The 27,225-nt window shown below is 48.3% G+C and overlaps 1 protein-coding gene across 1 annotated transcript; it reads left to right on the top strand.

The window, feature by feature from the left end:
• Nucleotides 1-4,259: 4,259 nt before the first annotated feature.
• On the top strand, nt 4,260-26,442 carry LOC117059465 (sacsin-like). The gene is made up of 8 exons (XM_033171230.1): nt 4,260-4,363; nt 8,128-8,158; nt 10,201-10,288; nt 10,837-10,948; nt 11,853-11,999; nt 12,424-13,858; nt 14,310-14,398; nt 15,380-26,442. Exons 2-8 carry the CDS (start codon nt 8,136-8,138, stop codon nt 26,212-26,214), a joined length of 12,729 nt encoding a protein of 4,242 aa, XP_033027121.1. The 5' UTR covers nt 4,260-4,363; nt 8,128-8,135; the 3' UTR covers nt 26,215-26,442.
• The last annotated feature ends 783 nt before the right edge of the window (nt 26,443-27,225 follow it).

The raw sequence follows: 27,225 nt of genomic DNA, 5'->3' as shown, positions 1-27,225 counted from the left end.
TTACAAAAGGGAAAGAGGAAAAATAGGGATGGGAATGTTGTCACCTGCAAACACCTGCCACTTGTCACCACGGCCTCCTCTCTCATCTCTTGTGGTGGTAGCAGCAGCAGCGTCATGGACTCATGCTGTGGGTGGGTGTTGTGCACACACACACATCCCATTCCAGATATTTCTTCCAATAAAAATACCATATTGGACAAGCAGTGTCTCCAGCCCTCTTTCCCAAGATGCCTAGTGCAACCTAGCTCATTAGTGCAAATGGGGCACAGCTCCACCAACCCCGATTCTGGCCTTAAGCAGCCCCCACCTGCCTGCCTACCTGCAGACCCTCCAAGTGCCCCTATTTTCCAGGGGCATTCCCAATTTAGAGAAGCCGTTCCAGTTTCTGGTTTGATTCCAGAATGTCCTGCTTTTCCTTAGGATGTCCCTATTTTTATTGGAGAAATGTTGGAGGATATGGAGTTATCAGTTATCCGACCCCCAAGCCATCTAAGGCAATCCTGTATAGGGAAGTTTTTTTAAAATGTTTAATGTTTTATTATGTTTTTATACGGTATATGTTGGAAGCTGCCCAGAGTGCTGGGGCAACCCAGTAAGATGTGTTGGGGGTATAAATAGTCAAATTATCATTATGGAATGGGACGTCCCTATTTTCATCAGAGAAATGTTGGAGGGTATGTACATGCTTAAAATCCAGGCCAGGTTGCAGCAACTTCCTGATAACTTCCTCCACATCCTTAGTCTCAGTGTCCTTCCGTCTCTCCCCCCCCCCCATGTTGCTTCATAGGCTACAAACCTGTTGGGGTCAGGGACAGGTCATTTTCTTATTTATTATGTGTCAGCACACAGATAATAAAATTGGAAAGGACCTCAAAGGTCTGTAGTCAAACCCGCTGCCAATGCAGGAAACCCAGCACTTCAGTGCTTCTAACACCACAGATTGACTTCACCCTTGGAGGCAAACTCCATTGTCTGTTGAGACAGACACATGCCAACCAGTATTACAGTGCCTGCACCAGAGTCAACCCATTATTTACAGCACTTAGGTGGGAACATAAAGACATAGCTCAGTGGTAAGGCAACTGTTTCACAAGTACCTGTAGAAGGTCCCAAATTCAATCCCTGGCTTTTCCAGCTAGAGATGAAAGAAAGACCCTCTGTTTAAGAAGGCCAAAGGGTCCTATCTTACACATCCTGGCTCGGGCTAGTAGAATCATAGAATCATAGAGTTGGAAGAGACCACAAGGGCCATCCAGTCCAACCCCCTGCCAAGCAGGAAACGCCATCAAAGCATTCCTGACAAGATGGCTGTCAAGCCTCCACTTAAAGACCTCCAAAGGAGACTCCACCACACTCCTTGGCAGCAAATTCCACTGTCGAACAGCTCTTACTGTCAGGAAGTTCTTCCTAATGTTTAGGTGGAATCTTCTTTCTTGTAGTTTGAATCCATTGCCCCGTGTCCGTTTCTCTGGAGCAGCAGAAAACAACCTTTCTCCCTCCTCTATATGGCATCCTTTTATATATTTGAACATGGCTATCATATCCCCACTTAACCTTCTCTTCTCCAGGTTAAACATACCCAGCTCCCTAAGCCGTTCCTCATAAGGCATCGTTTCCAGGCCTTTGCCCATTTTGGTTGCCCTCCTCTGGACACGTTCCAGCTTGTCAGTATCCTTCTTGAACTGTGGTACTCCTATTGATGCAGCCCAGAATTGCATTGGCCCAGCTTGTTTGCCTCCACTCTCATGTCTAGCCCAGTGTTTTTCAACCTTTTTTGGGCAAAGGCACACTTGTTTCATGAAAAAAATCACGAGGCACACCACCATTAGAAAATGTTAAAAAAAATAACTCTGTGCCTATATTGACTATATATAAAGTAATTTCCCGCGGCACACCAGGCAACATCTCGCGGCACACTAGTTTGCCGCGGAACAGTGGTTGAAAAACACTGGTCTAGCCTATTTCCACCAATGAAGCAAGACTGCAGTGCTATTGGTTTCTGTTCTTCGACTTGCAAGCTGAAAAATGAAACTTTCACTTCTGCAGAATAAAATGCATGCGGACTTAAATTAACCTTTGCAGCTGTTTCCTTTAACACTAGAAATATGAGAAACTAAGTTCTGTAAGGGTCTTGGGCTTGTCCCATTTAATTTGCATAGCCCACATGCATAGTCATCAAAAAACACCAATCCTGATGTTTGTCTCCCTGTAAATTTGGGATTACCTGATACCATGGGTGTAGCCAGGCCTTTTGTTGGGGGGGGCAAGTCTCTTGTTGGGGGGGAGGCAGAACCTCAGTTACCTATGTACTTTTATTTATTTTTATTTATTTGGGGGGACAGCTGCCCCTCCCTGCCCCTCCCCTGGTTATGCCCAGGCTTGATATGGTGATAATTTGATATTTTGGGGGAACATCAAGGCTCCTTAGCACTCCACTCACTCAGGGTATGTGAACCAATTGTCGTTTCCTGCTTCTCTCTTTTCCATGCCTACGCACTCCTCAAAGCTTTCATTACTGTTTTGGCTGTGCTTCTAAATATTTCTGATGTGCTCGGGAAGGGAGGAATATCCCCCCACTTTTTATCTCTCCTGATTTGCTCAAAACCAGGGAGCTGCGAATTCACAATTGCCAAACTGTGTGCTTTTGCACACTTCTTGGTGGGGAGGGGTGGCTAAAAACCAAGCAAAACTCCAAGTTGCAGGCGCAGCAATCTGCACCTGTCCGTACTTAATAGCCACAACAGAACCAACAGATTAGAAGGCAGAGACTAAAGGAAAGATCAAAGTTGCTTCTCATACGATACGATAGCCATCTTCAAATATCTTAAGGGTTGTCACGTGGAAGATGGAGCAAGCTTGTTTTCTCCTGGAGGGTAGAACTCAAACCAATGGCTTCAAGTTACAAGAAAGGATATTCCAACTAAACACCAGGAAGAACCTTCTGACAGTAAGAGCTGTCTCCCTCGAGAGGTTGTGGACTCTTCTTCCTTGGAGATTTTTAAGCAGAAGTTGGATGACCCTCTCTCATGGATGCTTTAGTTGAGATTCCTTGCTTTGCCAGGGGTTGGACTCAATGTCCCTTGGGGTTTGTTAAGAGTGCTGGGAACTGTAGTTTGTAAGGGGTAAACAACAATTCCCAGGATTCTTAGAATGTGCGTTAAATGAATGGTTCCATTCCATAGTTTAAGGGCTGCTTGCTTGTACTACTTTCAAATCATCTTTATTGATTTTCATATGTACACCCAATCATCTCCATTGATTTTCAGACATGCATCCAAACATCTATCGGCCAACTCAGATGGCACAACAGAAATAAACAAGTGAAATAGAGATCCAAACAGAAAAGGCATCAGTTCGCCTCATATTATCTGCTATGATAGCGAGGATCAAACCCAATGGGTGGGTTGTGCTTCTTTGGAAGAGAACAGGGGTACGTGAGAATCAGTATTAAGAGTTGGTAGGAACCTCAGAGTCCACCCTACTGCAGACAGCTTTACACCACTTTTAATAGTTATTGCATCCCACAATATTTTTCCTCTTCCTAAGCTACAATTTCCAGCACCTCTTACATACTATGGTTCAATCCCAGGATTCTTTGTGGGGGAAGGCATATGATTTCAATGCACCATATGTGCCAAAGTAACCCAAAGACTTGGGGCTACAATCCTAACACCACCTTGTCTGGGAGTAAGCTCTGTTGAATTCAGTGGGACTTCCTTGTGAGAGCTGCCGCTATAGTTACTATGCATTTTTGCTGGGGCAGAAGGGGAGGCATTTCCATATCTGTCTCTCTGGAGCCAAGTTCATACCAAGAACAAACTTAGTTGGTCTCTAAGGTGCTACTGGAAGGATTTTTTTTTTTTTGACTATGGAAGACCAACATGGCTACCTACCTGTTAGGGATCGTAGATCATAGGAATCATAGAATCGAAGAGTTGGAAGGGACCCCCAAGGGTCATCTAGTCCAACCCCCTTGCAAGACAGGAATCCTGCCAACTACAGCTGTCTCTGGGTGGGCTCGATCTTGGCCACTCCCGTCTACAGTGTATCAGATACCATTTCACCTCTCCGCCTTTGGGACTGAATGCCCACCGTCTTTGCCCCACACCCCCCTCTAAAAGTGCCCGCCCCACTCCTCAGCTCCGAGAAATTCCCCGCCTCTTTCCCAAACGGAGTCAAATCTCTTTCGGTTTCCATTTCGGCGGAATCGAAAGTGACTGGCGTCTTTAAAGCGCAGCAGCCGCGGCTTCCCCTGCCATCCGCCTTAAGGCACGGTAGGGCGGCGGACCTTTTTTGCGCTTTAGTCATCGTCGGCCTGGAAGCTGCGCGGGGATCTTCGCACCTGCATCTTCCAAGAGACGCGGTGAGTAATAACAGACCGCAGGTGATGGGGACAGATTCAGCAGGAGTCAGACTCCTGAGTTCTTTGGGAGGGGAAACGGGATTTAAACGGGCTTAGGAGAAGTACGAGCGTCTCTGGAAACAGAGCAAAATGCTCCGTTCCTAAACACATTTGCTTAGTTAATATTATACAGACATTTCTAGCCCACCTTTACTCCAAGGAGTGCAACGTGCCTCGTTCGCATTTTATCCTCCCAACAGCCCTGGGAAGTGGCTTAGCCGCCCCTTTGCCGTCTGTGAGTCATCGCTTTTGAGGTTTTCCTCACCTACCAAAAGTAAAAAGCTAATACTTCAGGCGGGGGAGAAAAATATATAGCTCAGCCTTGCTCCTATCGCGCTAATTTATTCTTGCAGGGAACCTGCCTTTTTTATATATATAAAATTTGGAGGGAAAGTTAAAACTTGTTCCCTGCCTTGTCGACTAAAATGGTGCAGTGCTGGGCTCTTAAGACCTCATTCTCCTAGTGTAGACTTGGCTTATAGTGTGACTATGCAGTAGAAGTACAGTACAAATATGTCTATATTCTAAATTGTACTGCGTGAAATTATCACCATTTTTCATTCTGGGGAACCTCCTGTGTCTAGTGGCCTGGCTGGTAGGCATTCAAAAGGTGAAACTTTCCCTACTGTCTAGTTGCAGTGATAATGGGGAAAGCTTTTTGTCACTTGAATGAATTTTGTTTCCCTGCGTATAGCAATTAAAAGAAAGGCTGAAGAATGTGAGGTGGCAAGTGAGCAGCCCCACTGTTCTGGTACCCAAGCAATTCCTATAAAACTGCAGTTGGGAATCTACAAATGTAAAACCCTCCCCTTTGCTTCCTGTCCAGTCCTTAACACTCACACCAGACACCATCTGGGCTCTGCATCCTCCTCCATTGTTTTTGGCTGGCTTGGAACATGTCCTTGAACATTTTTGATAATGCCTTTTGTTTGCATAGATAAAGAAGTTTGCGTCCATCTAGAAACCTCTAGCTTTGAGTTTGCTGGGATGTTCCCTTCTTGATGAAGGTAAGAGGCACATCCATTTCTCTGTCCACTTTTTGCTTCTTGCCATGCCCACCACAGGCATGTGATGCCCAGAATGTGGTCTTTGGGCTGAAAAAAAAGGCTTCAGTTGGAGCACATCCTCTCTTATCAACCCTTGGTAGGAAACACAAAATTTTCTCTGGAAATGATGATTCTGCAATAGTTGTGATGTGCTGAAAAAAAGGCTTCAGTTGGAGCACACCCTCTCTTATCAACCCTTGGTAGGAAACACAAAAATTTCTCCAGAAATGATGATTCTGCTGCCCTGCAATAGTTGTCATGTGCTTCCGTTGTGTTCTGGCTCTGCAAATGTGTTGTTTGTTGTGTGTTTGGCTGTCTTGATGGCTGAAAAGGAGTGAATCAAATAACCTCAGTGGCCTGTGATGATCAGGGGATGTGTCTCTTCCCCTTACGAGTTTGTGATCCATTCTTCCAAATTGCTCCCCTTAAAGTTAGGGGAGCTGAACAAGTTTGTAGTTGGGTCTGTAGTTTGAAATGATGCAGGGATATTTGATAAATTATTAGTAGGGTCCACTCTACCAGGTTCTGCAAAATGCAGCTGGACTGAGAAACACGAGAAAAGACAGGAATATTAGGAGGTGGAACAGTGGAAAGCCCTGGGAGGAAAGTTCCTATACAATAATACTTCAGCACAATTTAGGGAAACATCACTTTAAAATATGCAGATGCGATATTTAACACCTTTAAGGTTGTAACATTTTTTAAAAAACAATTTTATAAGTTTTGCTGGAGGGGATGTTGGGGGGGTTGGATCTTATATGGGGTGGGATTGTAAGTACAGTATGTGGTCAAATTTGGGGAAAGGTTTTTAATGAAACCTCAGCAGTAAATGGGTGGGGGATCCCCAAAGGACCTGAATTATATCTGATATTACAGAGGGAAATCAGAACAGCTTACATAAACAAGTTCTTGGTGGGGCTGCAAGAATCTCAGTGGCAAGTTTTTTTGGGGGGCGGGAGACTTACAAGAGTTAAACACAGCAAACTAGTACAACACAGCATGGGAAATAATGTTAATTGACGCATTGATAAGGATACGTTTGGCCGAGGGTAAAAAAAAAAAGAGAGACATTTTTGGTGGCCTTTTATTACGTACACAAGAAAGGTGGTGTAAAACCTACGCCATTGGTCTTTAGAAATATCTGGATTATGTAACTTTTATTTGTTCAAAGGCAACATACTCTCAGGAAAAGAACGATGCAGGCTTGATTCTTTGCATACACTGTCTCATTTATTGTTTGTAGGTTTATTTTATTTTGTAATCTTTGGAACGTTTTTTGGTGTCAAAGGTTTTAATTTAATAAACAATAACTATAATAAATAGTGAAAAGGTTGTATGCCTGCATAAGAAAATGAATAAAAGATGAACTGACGCAGTACAAGAACTGGGAGTTGGCAAGAGTTCAAGGAACTTGATAAGGGTGCTGAGAGTTGTTAGGAGATAACTGTTCACAGAGCTACAAATCTCAAGAGCGATTTAACAATAAATCCCTCTTCCCAGGGAACTCTGGCAATTGTCTTCCTGTGAGGGGAATTAAAGGTTCCTAACAACCCTCAGCACCCTTAACCAACTACAGTTTCCAGGAAATCTTTGGGGGAAGCAATGGCTGTTAAAATTGTATAATAGTGGTTTAAATGTGTATCTGGCAAAATAGTGGTTTAAATAAATATCGGCCACCTTTCCTGTCCAGCTCATGGAATTGTTGCAGAGTCTGTTGGCTACAAAAGCACATTCCAGATCACAGTCAATCTTAAGTGAGCTTACTGTAAAGTGAGTTGTCCCCAATGGCTTAAAAACAGGGGTCAGCAACCTTTTTCAGCCGTGGGGCCGGTCCACCATCCCTCAGACCATGTAGTCGGCCGGACTATATTTTGAAAATATATATATATTTATATGAACAAGTTCCTATGTCCCACAAATAACCCAGAGATGCATTTTAAATAAAAGGACACGTTCTACTCATGTAAAAACATGCTGATTCCCGGACCGTCCGCGGCCGGATTGAGGTGATTGGGCCGCATCTGGCCCATGGACCTTAGGTTGCCTACCCCTGACTTAAAAAGACTCAATTTTAAAATGTGTTGGGGAGGTTATTGGGTTGTTTTTGCTTTTGTTTTGATTATGTATTTTGTGTTTGTATATTGTGATTTTTATCCTGTGAATTGCCCTGAGACCTGCAGGTATAGAGTGGCATACAAATTTAATAAGTTACAGTAATAATAATTTAGTAAACGTGTTCTAGGTCAGAAGCAGATGACAGAGAAAGATGCCACACTGCTTGTGGCAGGCTTGGACTGTTTGCTTTTGTCTTTGGCAACAGAAGTCACATCCTTACCATACATTTAAAGTACCTGGTTTCCAACCAAAGAATCCTGGGAACTGTAGTTTCTTCCTCACAGAAGCTACAGTTTCCAGCACACATAACAAACTGCAGCCTGGCAGGGTTTTCTATTGTTCCAAAATCCCTTTGAAGAGAGATGACTGGTGGGGTGGGAGTGTTTGTAACATGATGTTAAGTGATTCCTCTTATCTGTTTTGTTAAAAAAATGTCCATTTACAGAAGAACAATAGTTTATGAGCTCTTTTTTTTTGTTCAGTGGGGACCAATGTGCAAATCGTATTGATGAAATTTTACACTCATTTTTTCCCCATTCTGCATTTTTCTCCTCACTTTTGCAGGTATCAACATGTCTCAGGTGCAGAAGAAGAGGTGAGAAATGCTGTGCGTGTGTATCCATGGGATTTCTCATGGACAAAAAAATGCCAGTGAGACTGTGCTAGATGTGCTGATCATAGAACTGTTGAGTTGGAAGGGACCCTGAGGGTCATCTAGTCCAACCCCCTGCAGTGCAGGAATCGCAGCTAAAGCATCCATGACAGGTGGCCACCCAACCTCTGATTAAAACATCCAAGGAAGGAGAATCCACAACCTCCCAAGGGAGACTGTTCCAATGTCAAACACCTCTTACCAGTGGAAAGTTCTTCCTGATTTTTACTCAGAACTATCTGGGATCTGATAACACCTTACTTAAAACGTTGCTAGCTGAGTCTTCCTCCAAGGAGCTCAGAGTTAGACCAAGTGTGTGAAGAACTGGCCCAAGGTCACCCAGTGTGGTTCTGAGGGTTGGGCAGTGGGTAGGAGACTGGTGAGAGCTTGTAGTGAGAACCAAAAGTTAAATGAGGAGGCAGGATGAAGAAGCAAGTTAGGAACAAAAGGCTACAGACGTCTGGGTATAGGGCAGTATATAAATTCAGTTAATAAGAATAATGATAATGCTAATAATAATTAATAATACTCGAGACGTCAGGGAGACAAGCCTTGAGCAAGGCTTATCTGGAACAAGAAGTTCACTTAAGTTTTTGCTGGCCAGTAGGATCCAATAGCCAAGCTGGGTCAGTAGTAGCAGCCCAGGGTCCTTTGAGTACTAAATTGTTCAGGCAGATGCCACAACAATGCAGTGAGGTGGCTTGTCACTCATGAGGGAAACCTGCACACAGACCCAGCAGCAGAGTGAGGATTTAAACTAGGAGTTAGGAACCTTTGGACCATGGGCCAGTTGCCTCCTTATTCTGTGTATAGTGTTCCTTATCTCTGCTAAAATTAGAGTTGCAAAGGCCTTCTATTGTAGCCAATAGTAAGCTTTTACCCAAGCTCATTTTGGGTTGTGTTGTTTTAAGGGTGGCGGGTTTGCAGCTGGGTCCAGAAGCATGATTAATTCTTTTCTCTCCCCACTTCACAGTGTCTTTTCAAAGAAGTCTTCTTTTGCCATAATGGTTGTATGAAAGGGATGATCTTCTGGGAGAGTGCAGTTGGAGAGGGAAGGGTTAACCCATCTCCCTTCTCAGCTGAGATTTCCAGGAAGCGCATGCTCTCTCTCTAAGTTTTAGGCTTGCTAAAACTTAGAAGGCTTTTTTCCACCCCAGTTGCTGTGCATCTTAATACATCCCTCTCTCTCTCTTTCTCTATATATGCATGTACACCTGTATATGCTTGTAATATTGCGCATTTGGTGGCCACACACACTACTGGGAATGTGGCTCTCAGAGGTGGAGCTAGCTGCTCCTGCACCAGGAGCTGCACACATGCTGTGCACCCACGGGTGGGGCGAGTGTCCCAGGGGGGCACCGCCCGCACAGAGCGTACCAGGGGGCGAGCCGCCCATGGCGGGCTGCTTCCTGGGTGGGGGTGGGAGGGAGCCATGCCGCCTTGCCAGCAGCCTTCCTCCCTTCCCTCTTCCCTTTGACAGCTCAGGAGAGGCTCCCCCCCAGGAAGCAGCCCAGGAGCGGGGTGGGGGGAATGGTGCGCCACCCACCCGCGACTCCCAAGCCTCTCTTGAGCTGTCAAAACGAAGGGGGAAGGGGGGAAGACCGCCAGCAAGGTGGCGCAGCTCTGCCCCTTCCCCCGACGGCTTGGGAATCGCGGGTGGGCAGCATGCCGAACATCAACCCCCTCAGTGGTGACACCTGGGACATACCGCCCCCACTGGCCCCCTTCCTCCGCCCCTGGGCTCTCAGGCCGAAAAAGGTTCCCTACTCCAGACGGAAATCTAGTAGTGGCTGGTGTGGATAACCCCTCTTGCTCCACCATTGCTACAGTTTACTTGGGCAGTGCAAGGGTTGGGCAGGTTGGCAGTGAAGTCAAGGTTGCCCAGGTGCACCACCCCACCCCACAGCCTGGTCCTGTTTAGATTGAAGTCTCTCTGTTTCTATTCATATACTCTTAACTACTGTAACCGTCTGGCTTTCTTTCAGGAAGGGCTTTCGACAAAAATCACCCCCTGTGCTCAAATACTTGCAGGGTATCCTCCGCAAGTACCCAGATGGGGGTCAGATCTTAAAAGTAAGTTTTTAAGCATCGGGCCTGGGCTTTTTGCATTTGCCGTTTTTGAGAAGCAAAGCCATTTCACATGGATTGCATTTGAAGTAGGGCTTGAACAACTTGCGTGTTCACAGAGAGGAGGCAGCCAAACACCCGGATTTTGGGGGAAGAGAAGTAAGACTGCAAGTTTAAAGCAGGAAGCTGTTCTGAAGTGCAGGCCCAAAGGACGGCTTGTGGGAGTGGTTGGGTGCAGGAGTACCAAAGAAGGTTGTCAAAAACATCAGAATGGCCAGTTCTAGTGCATTATTAAAGAAGGTGCACATTTGCAGCAAAGAAGCCTGCCAGGTCTCCCAGCCTTTACAGAAGCGGGACAGACATAGCAGCAAGGAGATGGCTTGCCCTCACTTTTCTAAATAGGTAAAGTTTGAAAGGGGTTATATTGACGACCCCTGTTATATGTCTAGCAGTTTATGGAATGTGGGACTGGCATCCATGTAGCAATTTCCGCAGTCTGTTTGTGTTGACCCCTGGCATTTATTCCTACTCTCATTCTCTTCTTCTTCCTGAAGGAGCTGATCCAAAATGCAGATGATGCGGGGGCTGAAGAGGTGATCTTGCTCTATGATGCACGGAGTTTTGGAACGCAGAGCCTTTTCTCAGAGGGGCTGGCAAGCACCCAAGGTATGGACTAGACACCTCCCGATGGTGGGTGCTCTGGGGGTGCCCAGCAGAGAAATCACAATGTCTCCTATAGGGAGGAAGTTGGCTGGATGAAATTCATAATAATTTTTCAGGGATGCTTTCAAGGGTCAAAAGGCTTCCTTTTTAGCACTCAGTAACCAAGGCTTCTTTAAGTTCTCCTTATATTGACACCAGAATGATTCTTTGTGCCTGGGAAAGCAGCAGTGAACTTCTCTACTTTGGGGCCATTTTGTCCCACAATGCATCCAAGGAAAGTTGCCATGATGTAGTGTCCTTCCGGGTGCCTTGGGGGGGGGGGAATACGGCTGGTCCACTGTACAGTAGTTTTCCACATTCTCATTTCTGTGCTACAATATCCATTTTGGGATAGATGTAAAACACTGGCCATATATGCTCTCACAGTGAACAAATGGTGTGGGTACCTGAGAGTGCGCCTCCAGTATGTTCAATATTTTGGCTCTATTCCAGTATCACATCATGGTTTGCAAAAATCGTAGTTTGCAGAAGGGATGGGAGTGGGGCTGTGGCTCCCCAGATAAAAGTTGAACTCGCACCAGTCCCAGTGATTACAGCTAGTGGTCAGGGATGGTGGCAGGGCTCTCCAGCCCTTGTTTATAGGACCTGGTTTGCTTCTGATAGCAAGGTTTATTAGCCTGCTCCCATCTCTCTGGTGCCACAGCCTCTGGAGGTGGCTGTTACCATGGTTTGCTAAATTAGACAGGATCTCGTGCCACAAAACGTTCAATCATGATTTCTGTTTTTGTTTGCTGGCCAATGACAAACATGGTTTGCAATTCGGACATTGGCTTGGGAGTGATACCTGAATCGAACCATCATCAAGGCACCTGAGTAAAAATTGCATGACCACATTTCTCTCTTTCAGGCCCTGCACTTCTTGCCTACAACAACGGTCTATTCTCTGAGGCTGACTGGGAAGGGATCCAGAGTCCAGGCATCAGTCACAAGGAGGATGACCCTTCTACAGTTGGACGCTTTGGCTTGGGCTTCAATTCAGTTTACCATATCACAGGTGAGAAGTTATGCTTGGCTCAATTTGAGAGATTGTCAGTCTTCAAAACCAGATGTCTTTGGGAGGAAGGCATAAGAATTGTAGGAAAAAGGCCTAGAAGGCAGCTTAGGACCCCAATACCTTAGGGACCACCTCTCTCTCCTCACATCAGCATACCTGGACCCTGCAGTCATCCTCAGATGTCTTTCTCTGTGTACTTCCTCTGAGGGGGTGGGGGTGGGAATGGGAGAATGGGCTTTCTCAACAGTGACTCCCCATTTGTAGAATGCTCTCTCCAGCGAAATACGCCTAATGCCTTCATTGAGATGGGGGAAACGGAGAGAGATAAAGATGAATTGAAATAGGAGCATCAAGAGGGAAAAGGAATCAAGACTGGGGCCACCCACATTTTAATGGCTGAATTCCTTCCCTTCGCTCTGTTTAGATTTCCCATCTATACTTTCTGATGAATGTTTGGGGGTGCTGGACCCACAGCAGATGGCATTACATGATGGGGGTCAGCTCTGGGAGGTGAGTGAATGGGAAGAGGCATCCGACCAGTTCCAACCATTCTGGGCAGCACTGAAGTCTCTTGGCCAGCCTTGCCCAACTGCGGAGGGCCGCTTTCCAGGCACCCTGTTTCGCTTCCCACTACGACAGAGTCCCTCGAAGATCTCAGAAAATCTCTACAGTCCAGAACGGGTGCAGAAACTGCTGCTCTCATTCGTGAATGATGCCCCCATTAGTTTGCTGTTCCTCAGGAACATCAAGAAACTGACATTGGGTCTTATTGGGTCCGATGGTGCCATCCGTGAGCTGTTGAAGGCTGAGGCCACCACTCGCCCATTTAATGGGTTGGGCATGAGCCAAGGTGTGCTGGAAGTTGCAGAATGCAGTAGTGGAAAGGGAAACCTTGTTGATGATGCTATGGGCACTAAACTGAACATGGGCGTCCACATCAAAACACTTGCCCTATGTGGCACTGGGACTGGACAGGCCAGCAAGTGCAACTGGCTTGTGTTGTCTGCTGAAGCGAGAAAGGATGCCTTCCCAGAACTCTGGGATCTCACAGTGAAGGTCAGCTCTAAGCCTGTGTTGTCCCTGGCTTACTGTTTGCAAGACAAGTGCATGGGACGCCTCAGCTGTGTCTTGCCGCTCCCGGCCACAGAGGAAAACACCACTGGATTGCCACTGCACATCAGTGCCCCTTTCCAGCTGACAGATGACCGAAGACACGTGCAGTGGTCTGAAGAGGGGTCCCAGGCGAGGGGAGCTGACGGTCGTTGGAACCACTTGCTTATGGAGGAGATGCTGCCTGTTGCTTATTGCCAAATGGTACTGCTGGCATCTACCTGTCCTGACAACCCATACGGGGCGTGGCCAGACCCAGACCAAAGCCAACAACTCCGATACAAGCCTTTAGTGGTTCAGATATGCCAGATACTGATGGACATGAAACTCTTGGTACGAGTCGGGGATGGGGAACCTCGTCTGCTCCATCCCCGTGAAGCCGTGATCTTGCCAGAGGTAGTGAGTGGTAAACCAGTAGGTCAGGCCCTGGAGAAGGCCCTCATTTTGGCAGGATCTCCACTTGCAGCTGCTCCTCCACATGTGCGCCGAGCTTTGGTGTGGGGTGCCAAAGGCAGGGCAGCGGTGCAAGAGGCCACACCGAAGTTTGTCAGGGAGACCCTGCGAAGGACTACCAATGTGTGGCATGGGATATCCTTGACAGAGAAACAGTTGCTGTTGGAGTACTTGGTTGGAGATGGGTGTTACCAGGAGCTGAAGAATCTGCCGCTGCTGCCGACAGCCAATGGAAACTTTACCTGCTTTGGAGATTCTGGAGAGACGGTCTTTCTCGAGAACCACAACTTCCCCAGGTATGCAGTCTCGCCACATATGATCCCTAGGGTAAACCTGTATTGTCCTTTTCACCCTAACACAGTTAAATGTCCTCTCCCTATTAGATGTTCCAGTTAATGGACTTGCATAATGGTGAACGCTCGCATGTGAACACGCACACATATACACCTTGCAAGGCAGTTCCCAAATGTCTTAACTATGGCTCATTTGCACCAAACCAAGAGACAGAAGTCCTTACACACTTTTCTCATATCCATAGTTCAGCCCTACCACCATGTGTATCCCTAGAAATACTGCCTTACAGTATAGAGGTCCATGCTACATTTATTTGGTTCCCTAAAATGGTTAGCCCCATAAATAAACCAGTGGCATTAACTGGGTGCTTGTCCCATTGTGCATCCCATTTCCTTGTCACCCTGCCTTTGTCCTTCCTAACTGACTTGTGGTTTCTTTCTGCCAATTTTGCAGGATCCTGTTGCCTGGCCTGGCTCACCAGTTCTTGCCCAAGGATCTAAACCCTGAGCTGCTGAAGCATCTGCAAACAATTGCAGAAAAGGGTGAGACGTTCAGTTTCCTGGGTGCACCATGATCAGCTTCCGGTGTTAATGCGGGTTCCCCGCCCTGGTGTCCTTCAGATGCTGTTAGACTACAACTCCCATTGTCACTGGCCATGATAGACTCCGACTTCCTTCAGCCTCAGCCAGCATGGCCAATGGTCAGAGATTATGGGGATGGTAATCCACAGCATCCGCAGGGCACCAGCCTGCCTGCCGCTAGTGTAAATGTTCTACCATGGACATACATGTTTTTTACACACAGGCACCATTTTCTCCTCCCTAACACTGTAAAATAGATTAGGCAGAAAGATAGCGAGTGTGACACCAAAATAGCAGTAGAGTGGCTGTCTCCAAGTAAACAAATTAACTTCACAGCTAGTTTGGGAATTCGACCCTTAAGCAGTGTTGGGGAGAATTTCCCCACAGCCATCAGTCAAAGGTCTGATCTGATTGCTTGCAATGGATTCCCCCACCCTTCCATCATTCTCTACTGGGTCCTCCACCACCACCTGCATGAAATTAGAGCAAGGGCTGAAGGTTGTCCCCCTTTGCCTTAGTCTGATTTTCTAATCCAGGGGCAGGCGACATTTGGCCCTACCGATGCTGACGAACTACAACTTTCACCAGCTCCCTTAATCATGGCCAGTGGCCTGGGATGATGGGAGTTGTAGTTCAGCAACATCTGATGGGCCACAGTTTGCATCTGCCTGCTGTAATCGCTACACCACGTTGGTTCTCGGTACGCTGATCAGTTTCAGGCTCACTTTGCTTCAGCAGTGCTGCAGCATCACTGTGTTTCCAAATCATTCACAGACCTATACATATTGGAGTTCAGTTGCATCCAAAGTAGTCTTCAGTTCTGGGCGTAGAAGTAGTGTATACATAAGCACTTTGCTCCCAATAGGAAATACAAGTGCACACAAATGGTGGTTGCTGATTTCTCTCTCACTCACTCACTCACTCTCACTCTTGCATTTTCAGGGTTATTCAGGAACTTTGTCTCCTTGGATCAAAATGTCATTGCGCAGAACCTTCGTGGATCTCTCCCTAAGGACTGGGTCAGCAGCAACTCTGTTCCTGTATCTTGGTGCCCAAAGGAGTACCCAAAACAGCCCCCTCTTGAGTGGCTTGCTGCTTTCTGGAGTTTCCTGAGTCTGCATGCTCCCTCCCTGGCACCCTTCAAGGGATGCCCCCTGATACCGCTGACTCCTCTACAGAACTCCCACAGTGGAATCCAATTGGCACGGCTGCTGCCTCAGCCTACACTGCTGTTCCAGAGCCACGAGGGGCATTGTCTGCCAGGTGAAGTGGCTGGCATTCTGGAGAGACTGGGATGCACTGTGGTCCGGGGCTGGCAGCCAGAATGGTGCCACCGCCAGCTGAGAGAGTACGTCCTAGAACCCACACCTGGTAGTGTCTTGCAGGTCTTTGCCCATTTAGGGGTGGCATCCGTGGCTGGCCATGTTGCATCTCTGCTCACCTGCCAGATCAAGAGCCTGAGTGCTTTTTTCTCCACGGCTGCGTCGCTTTCCCCCAAAGAAACCAAAGTCCTAGCTGAGTTGCCGCTCTTCTTCAAGATGCCCTCCCTCCTTCCACCCACCAGGTCTGGTTTGGTGCCAGCCCAGCACCACCTGGCTTTAGAGAAGAACCTGGTCCCACCAGTGCCCTCAGATCTGCTTACTCCAGAGCCTGTGCTGTTGTGTCATAATGAAGCTGAACGCCACCTGCTCTTGCTAATCGGGCAGAAGCTCCTGGGGACGCCTGATCTGTGCCTGCTGTGCATCAAGGCGATGAAGAAGGGGGCATATGCCAGTTGGGCACAGGAAGCCAAGCGGCTCATGCTGTGGGTGCTGCACAATGGGGACTCCCTCTTCAGCCAGAGCCGAGAGCTGCAAACTTTGTGTCGTGAGCTGCCATTCCTGGATTGCGGATCAGGAAGGTTGGGCAAGCCCAGTGACCTCTATGATCCAGAGAACCGCACTTTGCAGGACTTATTAAGACCTTGCCACTTCCCCACAGGGCCCTTCCGGGAGCCAGCAGCATTGCGAACCCTTCGTGTTCTGGGCCTGAAATCTGATCTCAGTGCTGTCTGTCCAGCAGATGCATTGATGGCTGCGGAGGAAGTTGGTCAACTGCAAGAGGCTGCAGACGCCAGTGCCAAATCACGGGCACTCATCCGGGTCTGCAATGAGACTCCTCTACTCTCACGCTTCTCCTCACAGGAGCTGAAGCGGCTGCGGTCCCTGCCTTGGGTGCCTGCCACCAACACTTCCACACTGGCGGCACCTGGGGATTTCTTGGCACCTGAATTGCTTTGCTCTGAGAGGTACGCTGCTCTTGTCGGGCTGGTCATGGGACTGACTAATGCTTTTCAGCCAGAAGCTGCAGAAAAACTGGGTCTGGAGAACTCTCCACCACCAGAGAAAGTGATGGAGAATCTAGCTGTCTTGGCACAGGGATGTCACCCTGAGGAGACCTTTGTGTTAACTACAAAGCTGCACAGCATCTATCGGCACATGCAACAGCACCTGAGGGACTTCCAGAAGCCACCTGTGGGACCTGTGGTGTGGAATGGGACTGGCTTCTCATTGGCTGCAGATGTGGTGCTGGCCTACCCTGATGGCTTAGACCTTACAGCCCTGATGTCACGAGTGCCTCTGGACTTCCAAGGTTATAGCCAGCTGTTTGCAGCATGGGGAGTCCGTAAGTTACCAAAAGAGGAGGAAGTGTGCCAAGCAATGCAGAAGTTGGCAGATCAAATCAATGCCCGACCGCAAGGCGGCATGCATGCTGAACTGCTCCTCGTGATAGCTGTCCTGGACTGGCTGTGCGCTCGTGGCTACCATGGAGAAAGGGAAATGCCAGTGCCTGTGCGGATTCAAGGACTGTCCGGTTTTGTTCTACGCCCTGCCAGTTCAGTGCTGTACTGTGACATGGATCGGGCCCACCTTGCTGAGCTGGATGGCGACCCACCTACTTTGGTGCATGAATCTGTTTCCTCTGCCACCGCTACCTTCCATGGTGTGGAAATGCTGAGCACACGGTTTTCAGGCTTGGAACTGTTGGAGGCTCAGGCGTGGGGTCCTTCGGAGCCAATCACCCTCCGGATCCGTAACATCCTTCGTGAATACAGCCAGGATGCAGATGTGTTCCTGGAACTGCTGCAGAATGCTGAGGATGCTGGCGCCCAAACTTGCCACTTCCTAATCGATCTCCGTGACCATAATGGTACCACTGAAGGACTATTGGACCCCGGCATGGCTGCCTGCCAGGGCCCCGCGCTTTGGGCCCAGAACGATGCGTTCTTCACCGAGACAGATTTCTCCAACATCATCCGTCTAGGTGCAGCTACCAAGGAACGGCAGGATGACAAGATTGGTCGCTTTGGGCTAGGCTTCTGCACTGTCTACCACATCACTGATGTGCCCTCTCTTCTCAGTGGTCACACCATGCTCATCTTTGACCCAAACATCACCCACCTTCGGAAGCATATCCGTAACTCAGGCCAACCAGGCATGCGTCTCAGTTTGAACCGAAAAGTCGCCGCTGGATTTCCTGAACAATTTCGATCTTTCAGAGGAATCTTTGGCTGTCAACCTGGAGATGATTACCAAGGCACGCTCCTCCGCCTGCCCTTCCGCACTGAGGAGGAGGCAGAGGACTCTCAGATCTGCTCTGATCCGTTTGGACCCAGTCGAATCAAATCCTTGCAAACTGGTTTCCGAGAGATGTACAAGTACCTGCTGATCTTCCTGGGAAAAGTGCAGGAGGTGTCACTGACCCACCTTCCTCATGGTTCCAGTTCCCCAGAAGCCACCCAGCCATTAGCCACAGTGAGCAGGAAAGCACTTGTCAAGATGGGTACGTCCACTATCGTGCAGTTGACAGCAACATGGAAGTCTAGTGTAGTCACCAGCCATTATCTGCTTCACTCATGCTCCGCTCAAGGAGAAGCCCTGCAGGTCTTCAAACAGGGAAAAGAAAAGGATATCCATTTCTCGCCTCCTGTTGCTAGTGTTGCTTTGCCCATCCGTCCCGCCACTGCTGCTGGAAAATGGGTTCCAGATGTAGATGATTTTAAGGGCCGTGCCTTCTGCTTTCTACCTCTTCCTATTGAAACTGGACTCCCATTGCATCTCACAGCAGTCTTTGCTGTGCAGAGTAATCGCAAAGGACTCTGGGAAGCTACTGAGAAGGGGAAATGGAACAAGGCGCTCTTACGGGATTCCGTGCTGGGTGCCTGGCTTGGAGCACTGTCCCTGCTCCGGGACATGTACAAGGAAGGATTGCTGGAGGACTATGAGTACCATGCTTTCTGGCCTGACGTGCGCAGTGCCAAGCACCCATTCAGTGAAACAGTCAAGGCCTTCTACCAAGCCTTAGTCAATGGTGTTGATGGGGAACAGCCAGTTCTCTTTTCTGATGGACAGCGATGGTGCCCAGCCCGGGATGCCTGCATCCTCAATTCTGACATTACCTGTCAGGATCACCTGGAACCTATAGCTTTCAGGGTCTTCTCATTACTTTTGCCAGAGCCAAAGATGGCAGTGTCAATTCCAGATTGGGTGAAGATGAACTTCAGAGATTCCATCCGGGGGGATGTCCTGTTGCCAAACACCTACAATTGGGCACGATTCCTCTGTGAGCTTGTTTTGCCCAATCTTGCTCAGCTGGCAGTGCCTGATCGCGATGTCCTCATTCTTCGTGCTCTGGATATGAATGATGCTGGGGTGAATAAGATCCTGACATCCCGGCCTTGCATTCCGACTGTCCCCAATAATCTGCTGAGAAACATTAAAGAACTTGTACACCCAAGGGGCTGCGCTGCACCTCTCTACGCTCCTGAAGATGGCCGTTTCCCCACAGGCACAGGGTTTCTGGAACCAGAGAGGCTGTTGCACTTGGAGCATCTTGGCATGGCCAAAGATTGTGTGGAAATGGAGGAACTGATAGCCCGAGCCAGAACTGTGGCAGCCTTGTGGTGTCATGACCCAGTCAAGGCCTGCCAGCGTGCCCGCTGCATCCTAGAGCTCCTTGAGGACCACCTCCAGGAAAGCTACAGCAACACTACCCAGGTTACTTTCAGAGATATTCCTTTCTTGCCGGCGGTACTACCTGCTAACCAACGCAAACTCTGCTGCCCCAAAGAGGTTTACTACCATAAGCTGCACCCCCTGGTAGGCTTGACTGAGCCTGTCCTGGACAAGACAGCCCTTGGTAAAGGCTTGAAACTCTCCATGGAGCTAAAGGAATTCCTAGGACTGAATCGCCAGCCACCAGTTTCTACGGTGCTGACGCAACTGGAGGAAGCATCACGTGGTTCCAACGCCCTGTCCAGAACGGAGCTGGGAAACATGGCACAAATCTGCTATGCCTTCCTGAATGAAACAGTGCAGAAGAATCCTCTGTCCAAGGTGGAGTTGTCCCAAAGGGCAAGTACATTCCCCTTTGTTTTTATGGGCACTGGCTTTGTGTCAGTGTGCAGCGTTGCCCACTGGCTTTTCTTTGATGCCGCTCCATACCTCTTCCAGCTGCCTCAGGAGTACCAGAAGCAAAAGATGCTGTGGGAGTGTGTTGGGTTGCCTGAGACTTTCAAAGTGAAGCACTATGCCACTGTGTTGCAGACTTTGGCCAAGGAGGGAGCTGGACAGCCTCTTTCGAAAGAGCACCTGGCCCTAGTTGTCAGGTTGATCACTGTAGGGCTGGCCGAAGCCCTGCCAGAGGGTCAACAGTTGGCTCCTTATGAAGCCCAGAGTGTATTTTTCCCAGACAAACACAAAGTTCTTCGTCCATTGCCCAAGCTCCTCTTTGATGACACGCCATGGCTTCCGCATGAGAAAGGGACCCTGCTCTGCCATGCCATGATCCCGCGGGAAATTGCCATGCGCTGTGGCATTCAGACCACAAAAGGTCGTGTCTTGTCACGCCAGCGGATTCAGGGTCTCTCTTCCTGGGCCACAGATTTTGGAGCCAAGGAAGAAATCTGCACCCGGCTGGCCAACATCCTCCGTGAGTACTCCTCTTCACAGGATGTGCTAAAGGAGCTGCTGCAGAATGCAGACGATGCTGGTGCAACTCTTGTCCACTTTGTCTGGGATCAGCGACAGCACCCGACTGATCGCGTCTTCAGCAAGGAGTGGAATGAACTTCAAGGCCCGGCGCTTTGCATCTACAATGACCGGACCTTCCAGATGTGTGACATAGAAGGGATCCAGCGCTTGGGCTCTGGTGGCAAAGGTGGGAGGAGAGATGCTACCGGCAAATATGGACTAGGTTTCAATACAGTTTATCACTTGACTGACTGCCCTGCCTTTGTGACAGGGGACAGTGCTCTGTGTGTCTTTGATCCCATGTTGCACTACCTCCCTGATTCTGATGAGATCTCACCAGGTGGAAAGTACAACCTTGCTAAAGAAGTCAAAGACACCATCCGTGATGTTTATAATGCCTTTTTACCTGATGTGTTTAACTTGGAACAAGGCACAGTTTTCCGGTTACCCTTACGTACTCCTGGTGGTGCGGCCTCATCCCGTATCTGCCAGAGCTCTGTGTCCGAAGAAGACATGAGGAAAATTGTGGCGGCTCTCATTAAAGAAGCCGACAGCCTTGTGATGTTCCTCAATCACGTTCGCTGTGTGGTCTTCTCCATAATAAGTGAGAGGGGAGGGACACCGAAGGAGGTGCTGCGGGTAGAGGCTGAAGGTGGTGAGCCTGAACGACTGGAATACCAGAAGTGTCTCCAACAGGCTGCTGCAGCAGGTGGAATGGATGATGGTGAGCCAATGAAAGTCTTCTACAGAATGAAGGTGAAGAGTAGTATCTCCAAAGCTCCCAGCAACTGGCTGGTAGGTAGGCAGATTGGGCTTGAGAGCAACAGTACCGCTGAAGGCATGGACTTGGCGTGTGGGGGTGTGGCAGCTTGTTTGGGCGGACAGCCATCTGGTAGGGCCTTCTGCACACTGCCGCTTCTGGAAGAAACTGGCCTTCCCATCCACATCAATGGGAACTTTGATGTGGACTCAGCTCGGCGTGGCTTGCGAAAGAATGATGGTGAAGGTGGTGCCAACATGTCCTGGAATAACTTGCTGCTGCAGTGTCTCATAGCCCCATTATACTGTCACTTGCTTTATGAGCTGCGCCGGAAGCTGAGTGATACACCACTGCAGTTCCACTCCCTGACTGCATGCCAGAGGTGGCTGGAATCAAACTATTTGCGGTATTTCCCATTTGTGACAAGGGATGTACCCCCAGCATGGCAACAGCTGGTTACCCGTGTGTATGAACTGGCATACACGGAGCAGCTTCCTTTGGTCCCTGTGTACCAGAAGAAGATTTATTTCAAGGATGGATTTAAGAGGGAAGAAGTGAGTGTGCACTGGAGTGCACCTAGACTGGGCCACCCAACCAGAGATCCCTATTTCCTGCAGTCTGAGATAAGTGAGGTTCTTGAGCTTACTCTCCAGAGTCTGGGCATGAACTTTGTCCCTGCCTTCAAGCGTCTGCAGTGGGTACGTGACCATTTTACCAAGGCAGGAGTTGATATCCTAACCCTCGATTCTCCTTCCCTCTGCTGCTTCCTCAAGAACCTGCCCGACTTTCTCCTGCCCTGCCCACTTCATCTGACACCTGTGAAGAATAGCTGTTACTGTTTTGCTCTCCTTGAGTTCTGCCTCAGTGAGCTTCTTCCTGATGACAAAAGCTGCCTGGAAGGTCTCCCTTTACTGGTGACCCAGGATAACATACTGAGGTGCTTCACTCAGCAGTGTCCTCCATACCATAGCAGTGTGCATGATCTTTTCCCACACCATCAGGACTGTTTCTTTGCCTGCCGAATTGATGGAAAGGCCAGGCAGCTGTTAGTAAAGATGGGGTTCCTAAAGGATTTTACACTCTCTGATTCTGTGGCCTTCATCAAGGAGATGCTGTCTTTGGACAACAGGGTCAGTACTGATGAAGGCCAGAAATGGCTCAGTAAATTGTGGGCTTTCTTTGAGAAGCAGATCTGCATAACTGAGAATTCAGACACAATGAAAAACATGTTTGCAAAGCTAGTTTCCCTCTTCAAAGGTTGTGCCATGCTCCCTGTGTGTCGTGGCTGCACAAAGTTCTTGGTTCCCCTTGAGTCCCTCAACACAATTATGCCTGGTCAAGCAGGCACTGTTTCTGAAATTCTCCACAAACTGGGCTTTGCCATGTTGGACTCCTCTCTTTTGCCTCCAAAGCTCACCGCACATTGCATTCTGCCACGTGTGCTGCAGATCGAGACTCCTACAGTACTGCTGGAGCAACTGGCAGCTCATCATGACCTGTGTTGGGATGAGCTCAAAGAGTGGGAGTTTGAAGCGCTGTTGCGGTTCCTAAGCCGCCAACTGGAGACGCTGACGAATGACCATGGATTGCTAAGCAAGTTGAAATCCTTGCCCGTGTTTAAAACACACCAAGGGAAGCACGTTTCATTGACTTCATACAGGAATATCTACCTCTTGGAGTCCAAGATTCCAAAGGAGACTAAGAACTTCCAGGAGCTTTACGGGGTAGATGAGAAGACTGTCCTGCTGAGCGATAACTCGCTGAACCGACATCTCAGTAAGAGCTTGAGTATTGATGTAATGAACGATTTGCAGCAGTTTGTACAGCAGCTTTTGCCTCGGCTGTCCCATCTCCCCGAAGAGAGTGTACTGGAGGCTGTGAGGTTACTACTCCTCATCAAGAGGCATTATCTTACGGAATATCAGGCTGTGAAAAAGACAGTGGTGACAACATTCCAGTCTTTCGCCTTCATCCGGGACAAGCAAGGTGTGATGCGTCATGTGTCCTACTTTTATGAGGAGCAAACGTGTTTCAAGGAGTTGAGAATGGATTCTCTGTTTGTGCCACGCAAATTCTATGACTCAGTGCGGCCAGAGAATATATGGGAGTTGAAAGAGTTCTTACTTGATGTGGGCTTGCGGCAAGAGATCTCTGAGGAATATTTTCTAGTGTTGGCTACCCAAATTGCAAAAGAAGCATTGAGGGCCGGAGAACTGAAGGATGGTGCCCGTGATCTTGATAAAAGGAGGAGAGCACTCTGGAGCTACTTGCTTTCCAGTGAAACCTTCTCAGAGGCCTTCCTGAAAAAAGTGTCCAAGATCCGTTTCCTATTGCCAGAGAAGATGTCTGAAGATCTGTGTTGCCTTCACTCGCCATATGTGCCGTGTAATACTCCTGTGGCACCCCAAGGTTCCTTGTTAACTAAGAAAGCAGATCTGGTGTGGACTTCAGCAGTCATTCTGCCTTATGATACGATAATACAATACAATGTTATATATAATGGGGAAAACAAAGAAACCATCCTAAAACAACTGGGAGTGCTGTGCACCTTGCCAGCCCATTTAGTCTTTGAGAATCTAAGAAACATATGCCAGGCACCATGTGACACTCGGAAAGCTAGGAAAACTCGAGAGGATGTCCTAAAGTCAGCTTATGGCTATTTGTCGCAACAGCAAAAGTTAGAGACTGGCTGCTTAAAGGGATTCCCTGTCGTACTAGTGGATGACGGTGAGGTAGCAGAGGCCGAAAATGTGGTGGTCTCGTTAAAATGCCCAAAGGACTTCCGGCCATATCTTTACAAGCTGCCACCAAAGCTAGCTGTCTATATGGATGTCCTGGAGAAATTGGGAGTGGAAGATGAGGCAAGCATCCATCACTATGCCAGTGTTCTGGCCAGAATTCATGCAGAGACTGCAAGGCAGGGTAAACTGCATCCCAACCTCACCAAAACAGTGCTCAGGGCCACTCAGTTCTTCTTCCAGCTCTTAGACGAAGCAAAGGATCAAATGGATTTATCAGAGCTGAAAGAACTGCACCTGCCTTGTGCTGATGGGAAGCTATATCCATCAAACAGCCTAATCTTTAGTTTTTACATGTCTGGCCAGGAACCCCAGGGCTTGCAGTGCAAATTTCGCTTTCTGATAGATCTCTCAATATGTGAGCTACCTTATGACAAGTATAAGCAGCAGAGGCTTCTGCATCGGCTGCCTGAAGCCTTGCGCCCCAAGAACTTGTTAGATATCACTGAAGAGCAGCTGGAAGAGTCCTCTCTGAAACTCTGTACCTATGGGGAACACTGTGAGTTCCAAAACTGGCTACAAGAACTACTCATGTCTTGCGAGTTCCAGCATGCTCTGGTTGCACTGTTTAAATGGCAGGATGGGACAAAAGTAGAGGAAGTGGAATGCATGTTTGAAGAACGCTTCTCACCACAGCAGCTAGAAGTGGTTTGTTGTGAAAAAGTGTGCACAACCATGGTGCACAATTCAGAGAGTGTGGAAGGAACCCAGCGTGCCAGGACAGTGTATGTTGCAACAATGCCAGATGGTAAACTGCAGATTTACCTTGCACACAAGGAGAGCAAAGGTGCCCAGTGGGCTGTGGAGTTTTCTGGCAATTTAGCCACAGAACTGAATAGGCTTTTAGGACAAAGATTTAGCCAGCTTGCCCTGATGGTCCTTGAGCAGATTTTGGTTTGCCAAAGGCCTAAGGAAATTGCTGAGGTGCTAGAGAAAAACAAAGTGCCCTTGCAGCTGCCAGCAAACCTAAATGCCTATATCCTGCCTCCTCCTGGAGAGGACATCCCTGAGGAATGGTATGACAGCCTGGACATGAGCATCCTCCACACCTTTCTGCCAGAAGATTACGTGGGTTACCTGGATTCTTCCAAGCCCAAAGAGCATTACCTCTATGCTGTGGTCCTTGAAGCCCTTGGGCCACGGCAGAGCGGTACTGGCCAAGTACACACATACCTTGTTGACCTGGGAGGAGGGCAGCATGCAGAAGTCAGTGCCTATGACCTTTACCATTTCCGGAGGAATAACTCTGCATCTGATCTGAGTAAAGCTGTGGTCTTGGTAGAAGGCTCCCCTGGTGCTAGCAGTACTGCAAGACCACTTACAAGTGGCAATTGGTACGAGAGGCCACTGAGGGAGATAAAGAAAGAAGTGGATGCTTGCTTGGCTGAAATTTGGAGCTTGTCAGAGGATGAGAGGAGGAAGGCTTTAAGAAGACTCTATCTGTGCTACCACCCAGATAAAAATATGGGTCAAGAGGATTCTGCCAATGAAATTTTCAAATACCTTAAAGACAAGATCAATGAGATGGAGAACAATAGAACGCCCAGTGGCTCCAGAGGGGGACCCCAAAGTAGAGGTTCCTACAAGAAAAACTCTGAATTTTGGGGTGAATGGGACCAGCAAGCTCATCAGCATCAAGAGAGGCGTACAGAATTCACCAAGCAAAGATGGGGTGGTGGTGGAGGAGGATGGGGTGGTGGTGGTGGTGGTGGAGGAGGAGGCGGCCACTGCAACTACAACTTCTGGTCCTTCCATCAGAGAGGGCCAAAGTATTCAAAGGATCAATCAAAACTTCACTGCTTAGAGGAGGCCAGGCGCTGGCTAAGGCAAGCCAAGTGTGATCTGAAGGCGGCAGCCAGTAATGCTGGTCAGGGTAGCACTGAATGGCTGCTTTACAAGACTTACCGGGCAGTGGAGAAAGCCCTGACAGCAGTTGAATACCACCAGGGAGGTTGCTTTGACAGGAATCTGACTCTTCCAATGCTGGCTGGTAAGGTAGCTTCTTATGGACGGGAGTTGGAAAAGCTGCCTGATCAGATTGAGGAACTCCGGCAGCATGGCGTGGATGACAAGAGAACGCAGTATCCCAGCTACCACAATTCACCCACCATTCCCAATGAGGCTTTCCTTAAATGCAAGGAGAAGGAGGTGCTGCTTTTAGCGGGTGATATCCTAAGCACAGTGAAGAAGTGGATTGGCCTAGAATGAGAGTTGTGAGGATTTTTTTTTGTTTAAAGTCTTGACTGACAATATATAAACATGGGCATTCTTGTAGCTGAAACATTTGGGATCAAATATTATAAAATGGGAGCGGGACCTGTTTAGAAAATTGATGTCTCTTCAAACAATTCCTAACTCACTAACAATGTATCGTGAGAAAACAGGACTAGATAACCATTCTTGAACAGTGATATTTTGTTACCTGTCTTTTGATGTACAGAAAAAAATTAAGTTGCTTTGTTAAGAAATAAAAAAGCTAAGTTACATGCATATGTAGTACAAGCTGTGGCAGAGATGGGGAACCAATGACCCACCCCCAGTAGGAAGCTGCTGTATACAGAGTCAGACCGTTGGTCCGTCCAGCTCAGTACAGTTGTACCTTGGATCCCGAACACCTTGCGAGTCGAACATTTCAGCTCCTGAACACCACAAACCCAGTAGTAAGTGTTCTGGTTTGCAAACATTCTTTGGAACCTGAACGTCTGATGCGACTTCCGTGGCTTCCGATTGGCTGCGGGAGCCTCCTGTAGCCAATTGTGAAGCTGCACCCTAGTTTCCGAACGTTTTGGGAGTTGAATGGACTTCTGGAACATACTCTGTTCAATTTCCGAGGTACCACTGTACTGCCTACATTGACTGGTAGTGACTCTCCAGGGTTTCAGACTGGGCTCTCTCCCAGCCCTACCTGGAAATGCTGGGGATTGAACCTGGCACATGCTGCATTCAAAGTAGGTGGTCTTACCACTGGACTACAGCCTTTCCCATGTTGTTTGACTACATGTGCCATCTTTGAGCATTGGTCACGCTGGCTTTGGCTTATAGGAATTTGGAGAGCTGCAGGTTCCCTGTTTCTGTCCTGTGAGAAGCAAAAGAAACTTGAGTATTTTTTATTAAAGGGAGACCGTTGTTTATAATCCCTTCCTTAGCCCCAAAAGTAAGCCTGTGCTCTTCTCAGCTGACCAAGGATTTAATGCTATCCCTTATCCCACCTCATTCTTT

Source organism: Lacerta agilis, chromosome 14, assembly GCF_009819535.1.
Source record: "Lacerta agilis isolate rLacAgi1 chromosome 14, rLacAgi1.pri, whole genome shotgun sequence".
NCBI lineage: Eukaryota > Metazoa > Chordata > Lepidosauria > Squamata > Lacertidae > Lacerta > Lacerta agilis.
The sequence above is the reverse complement of the archived record's forward strand: the minus strand, read 5'-3'. Positions and strand labels throughout refer to the sequence as shown.

Coding starts and splice junctions, on each gene's coding strand:
- LOC117059465 (XM_033171230.1), top strand. CDS start 8,136: ATGTCTCAGGTGCAGAAGAAGAG. Junction 12,000..12,423: donor TTCAGTTTACCATATCACAG/GTGAGAAGTTAT, acceptor CGCTCTGTTTAG/ATTTCCCATCTATACTTTCT. Junction 13,859..14,309: donor GAGAACCACAACTTCCCCAG/GTATGCAGTCTC, acceptor CCAATTTTGCAG/GATCCTGTTGCCTGGCCTGG.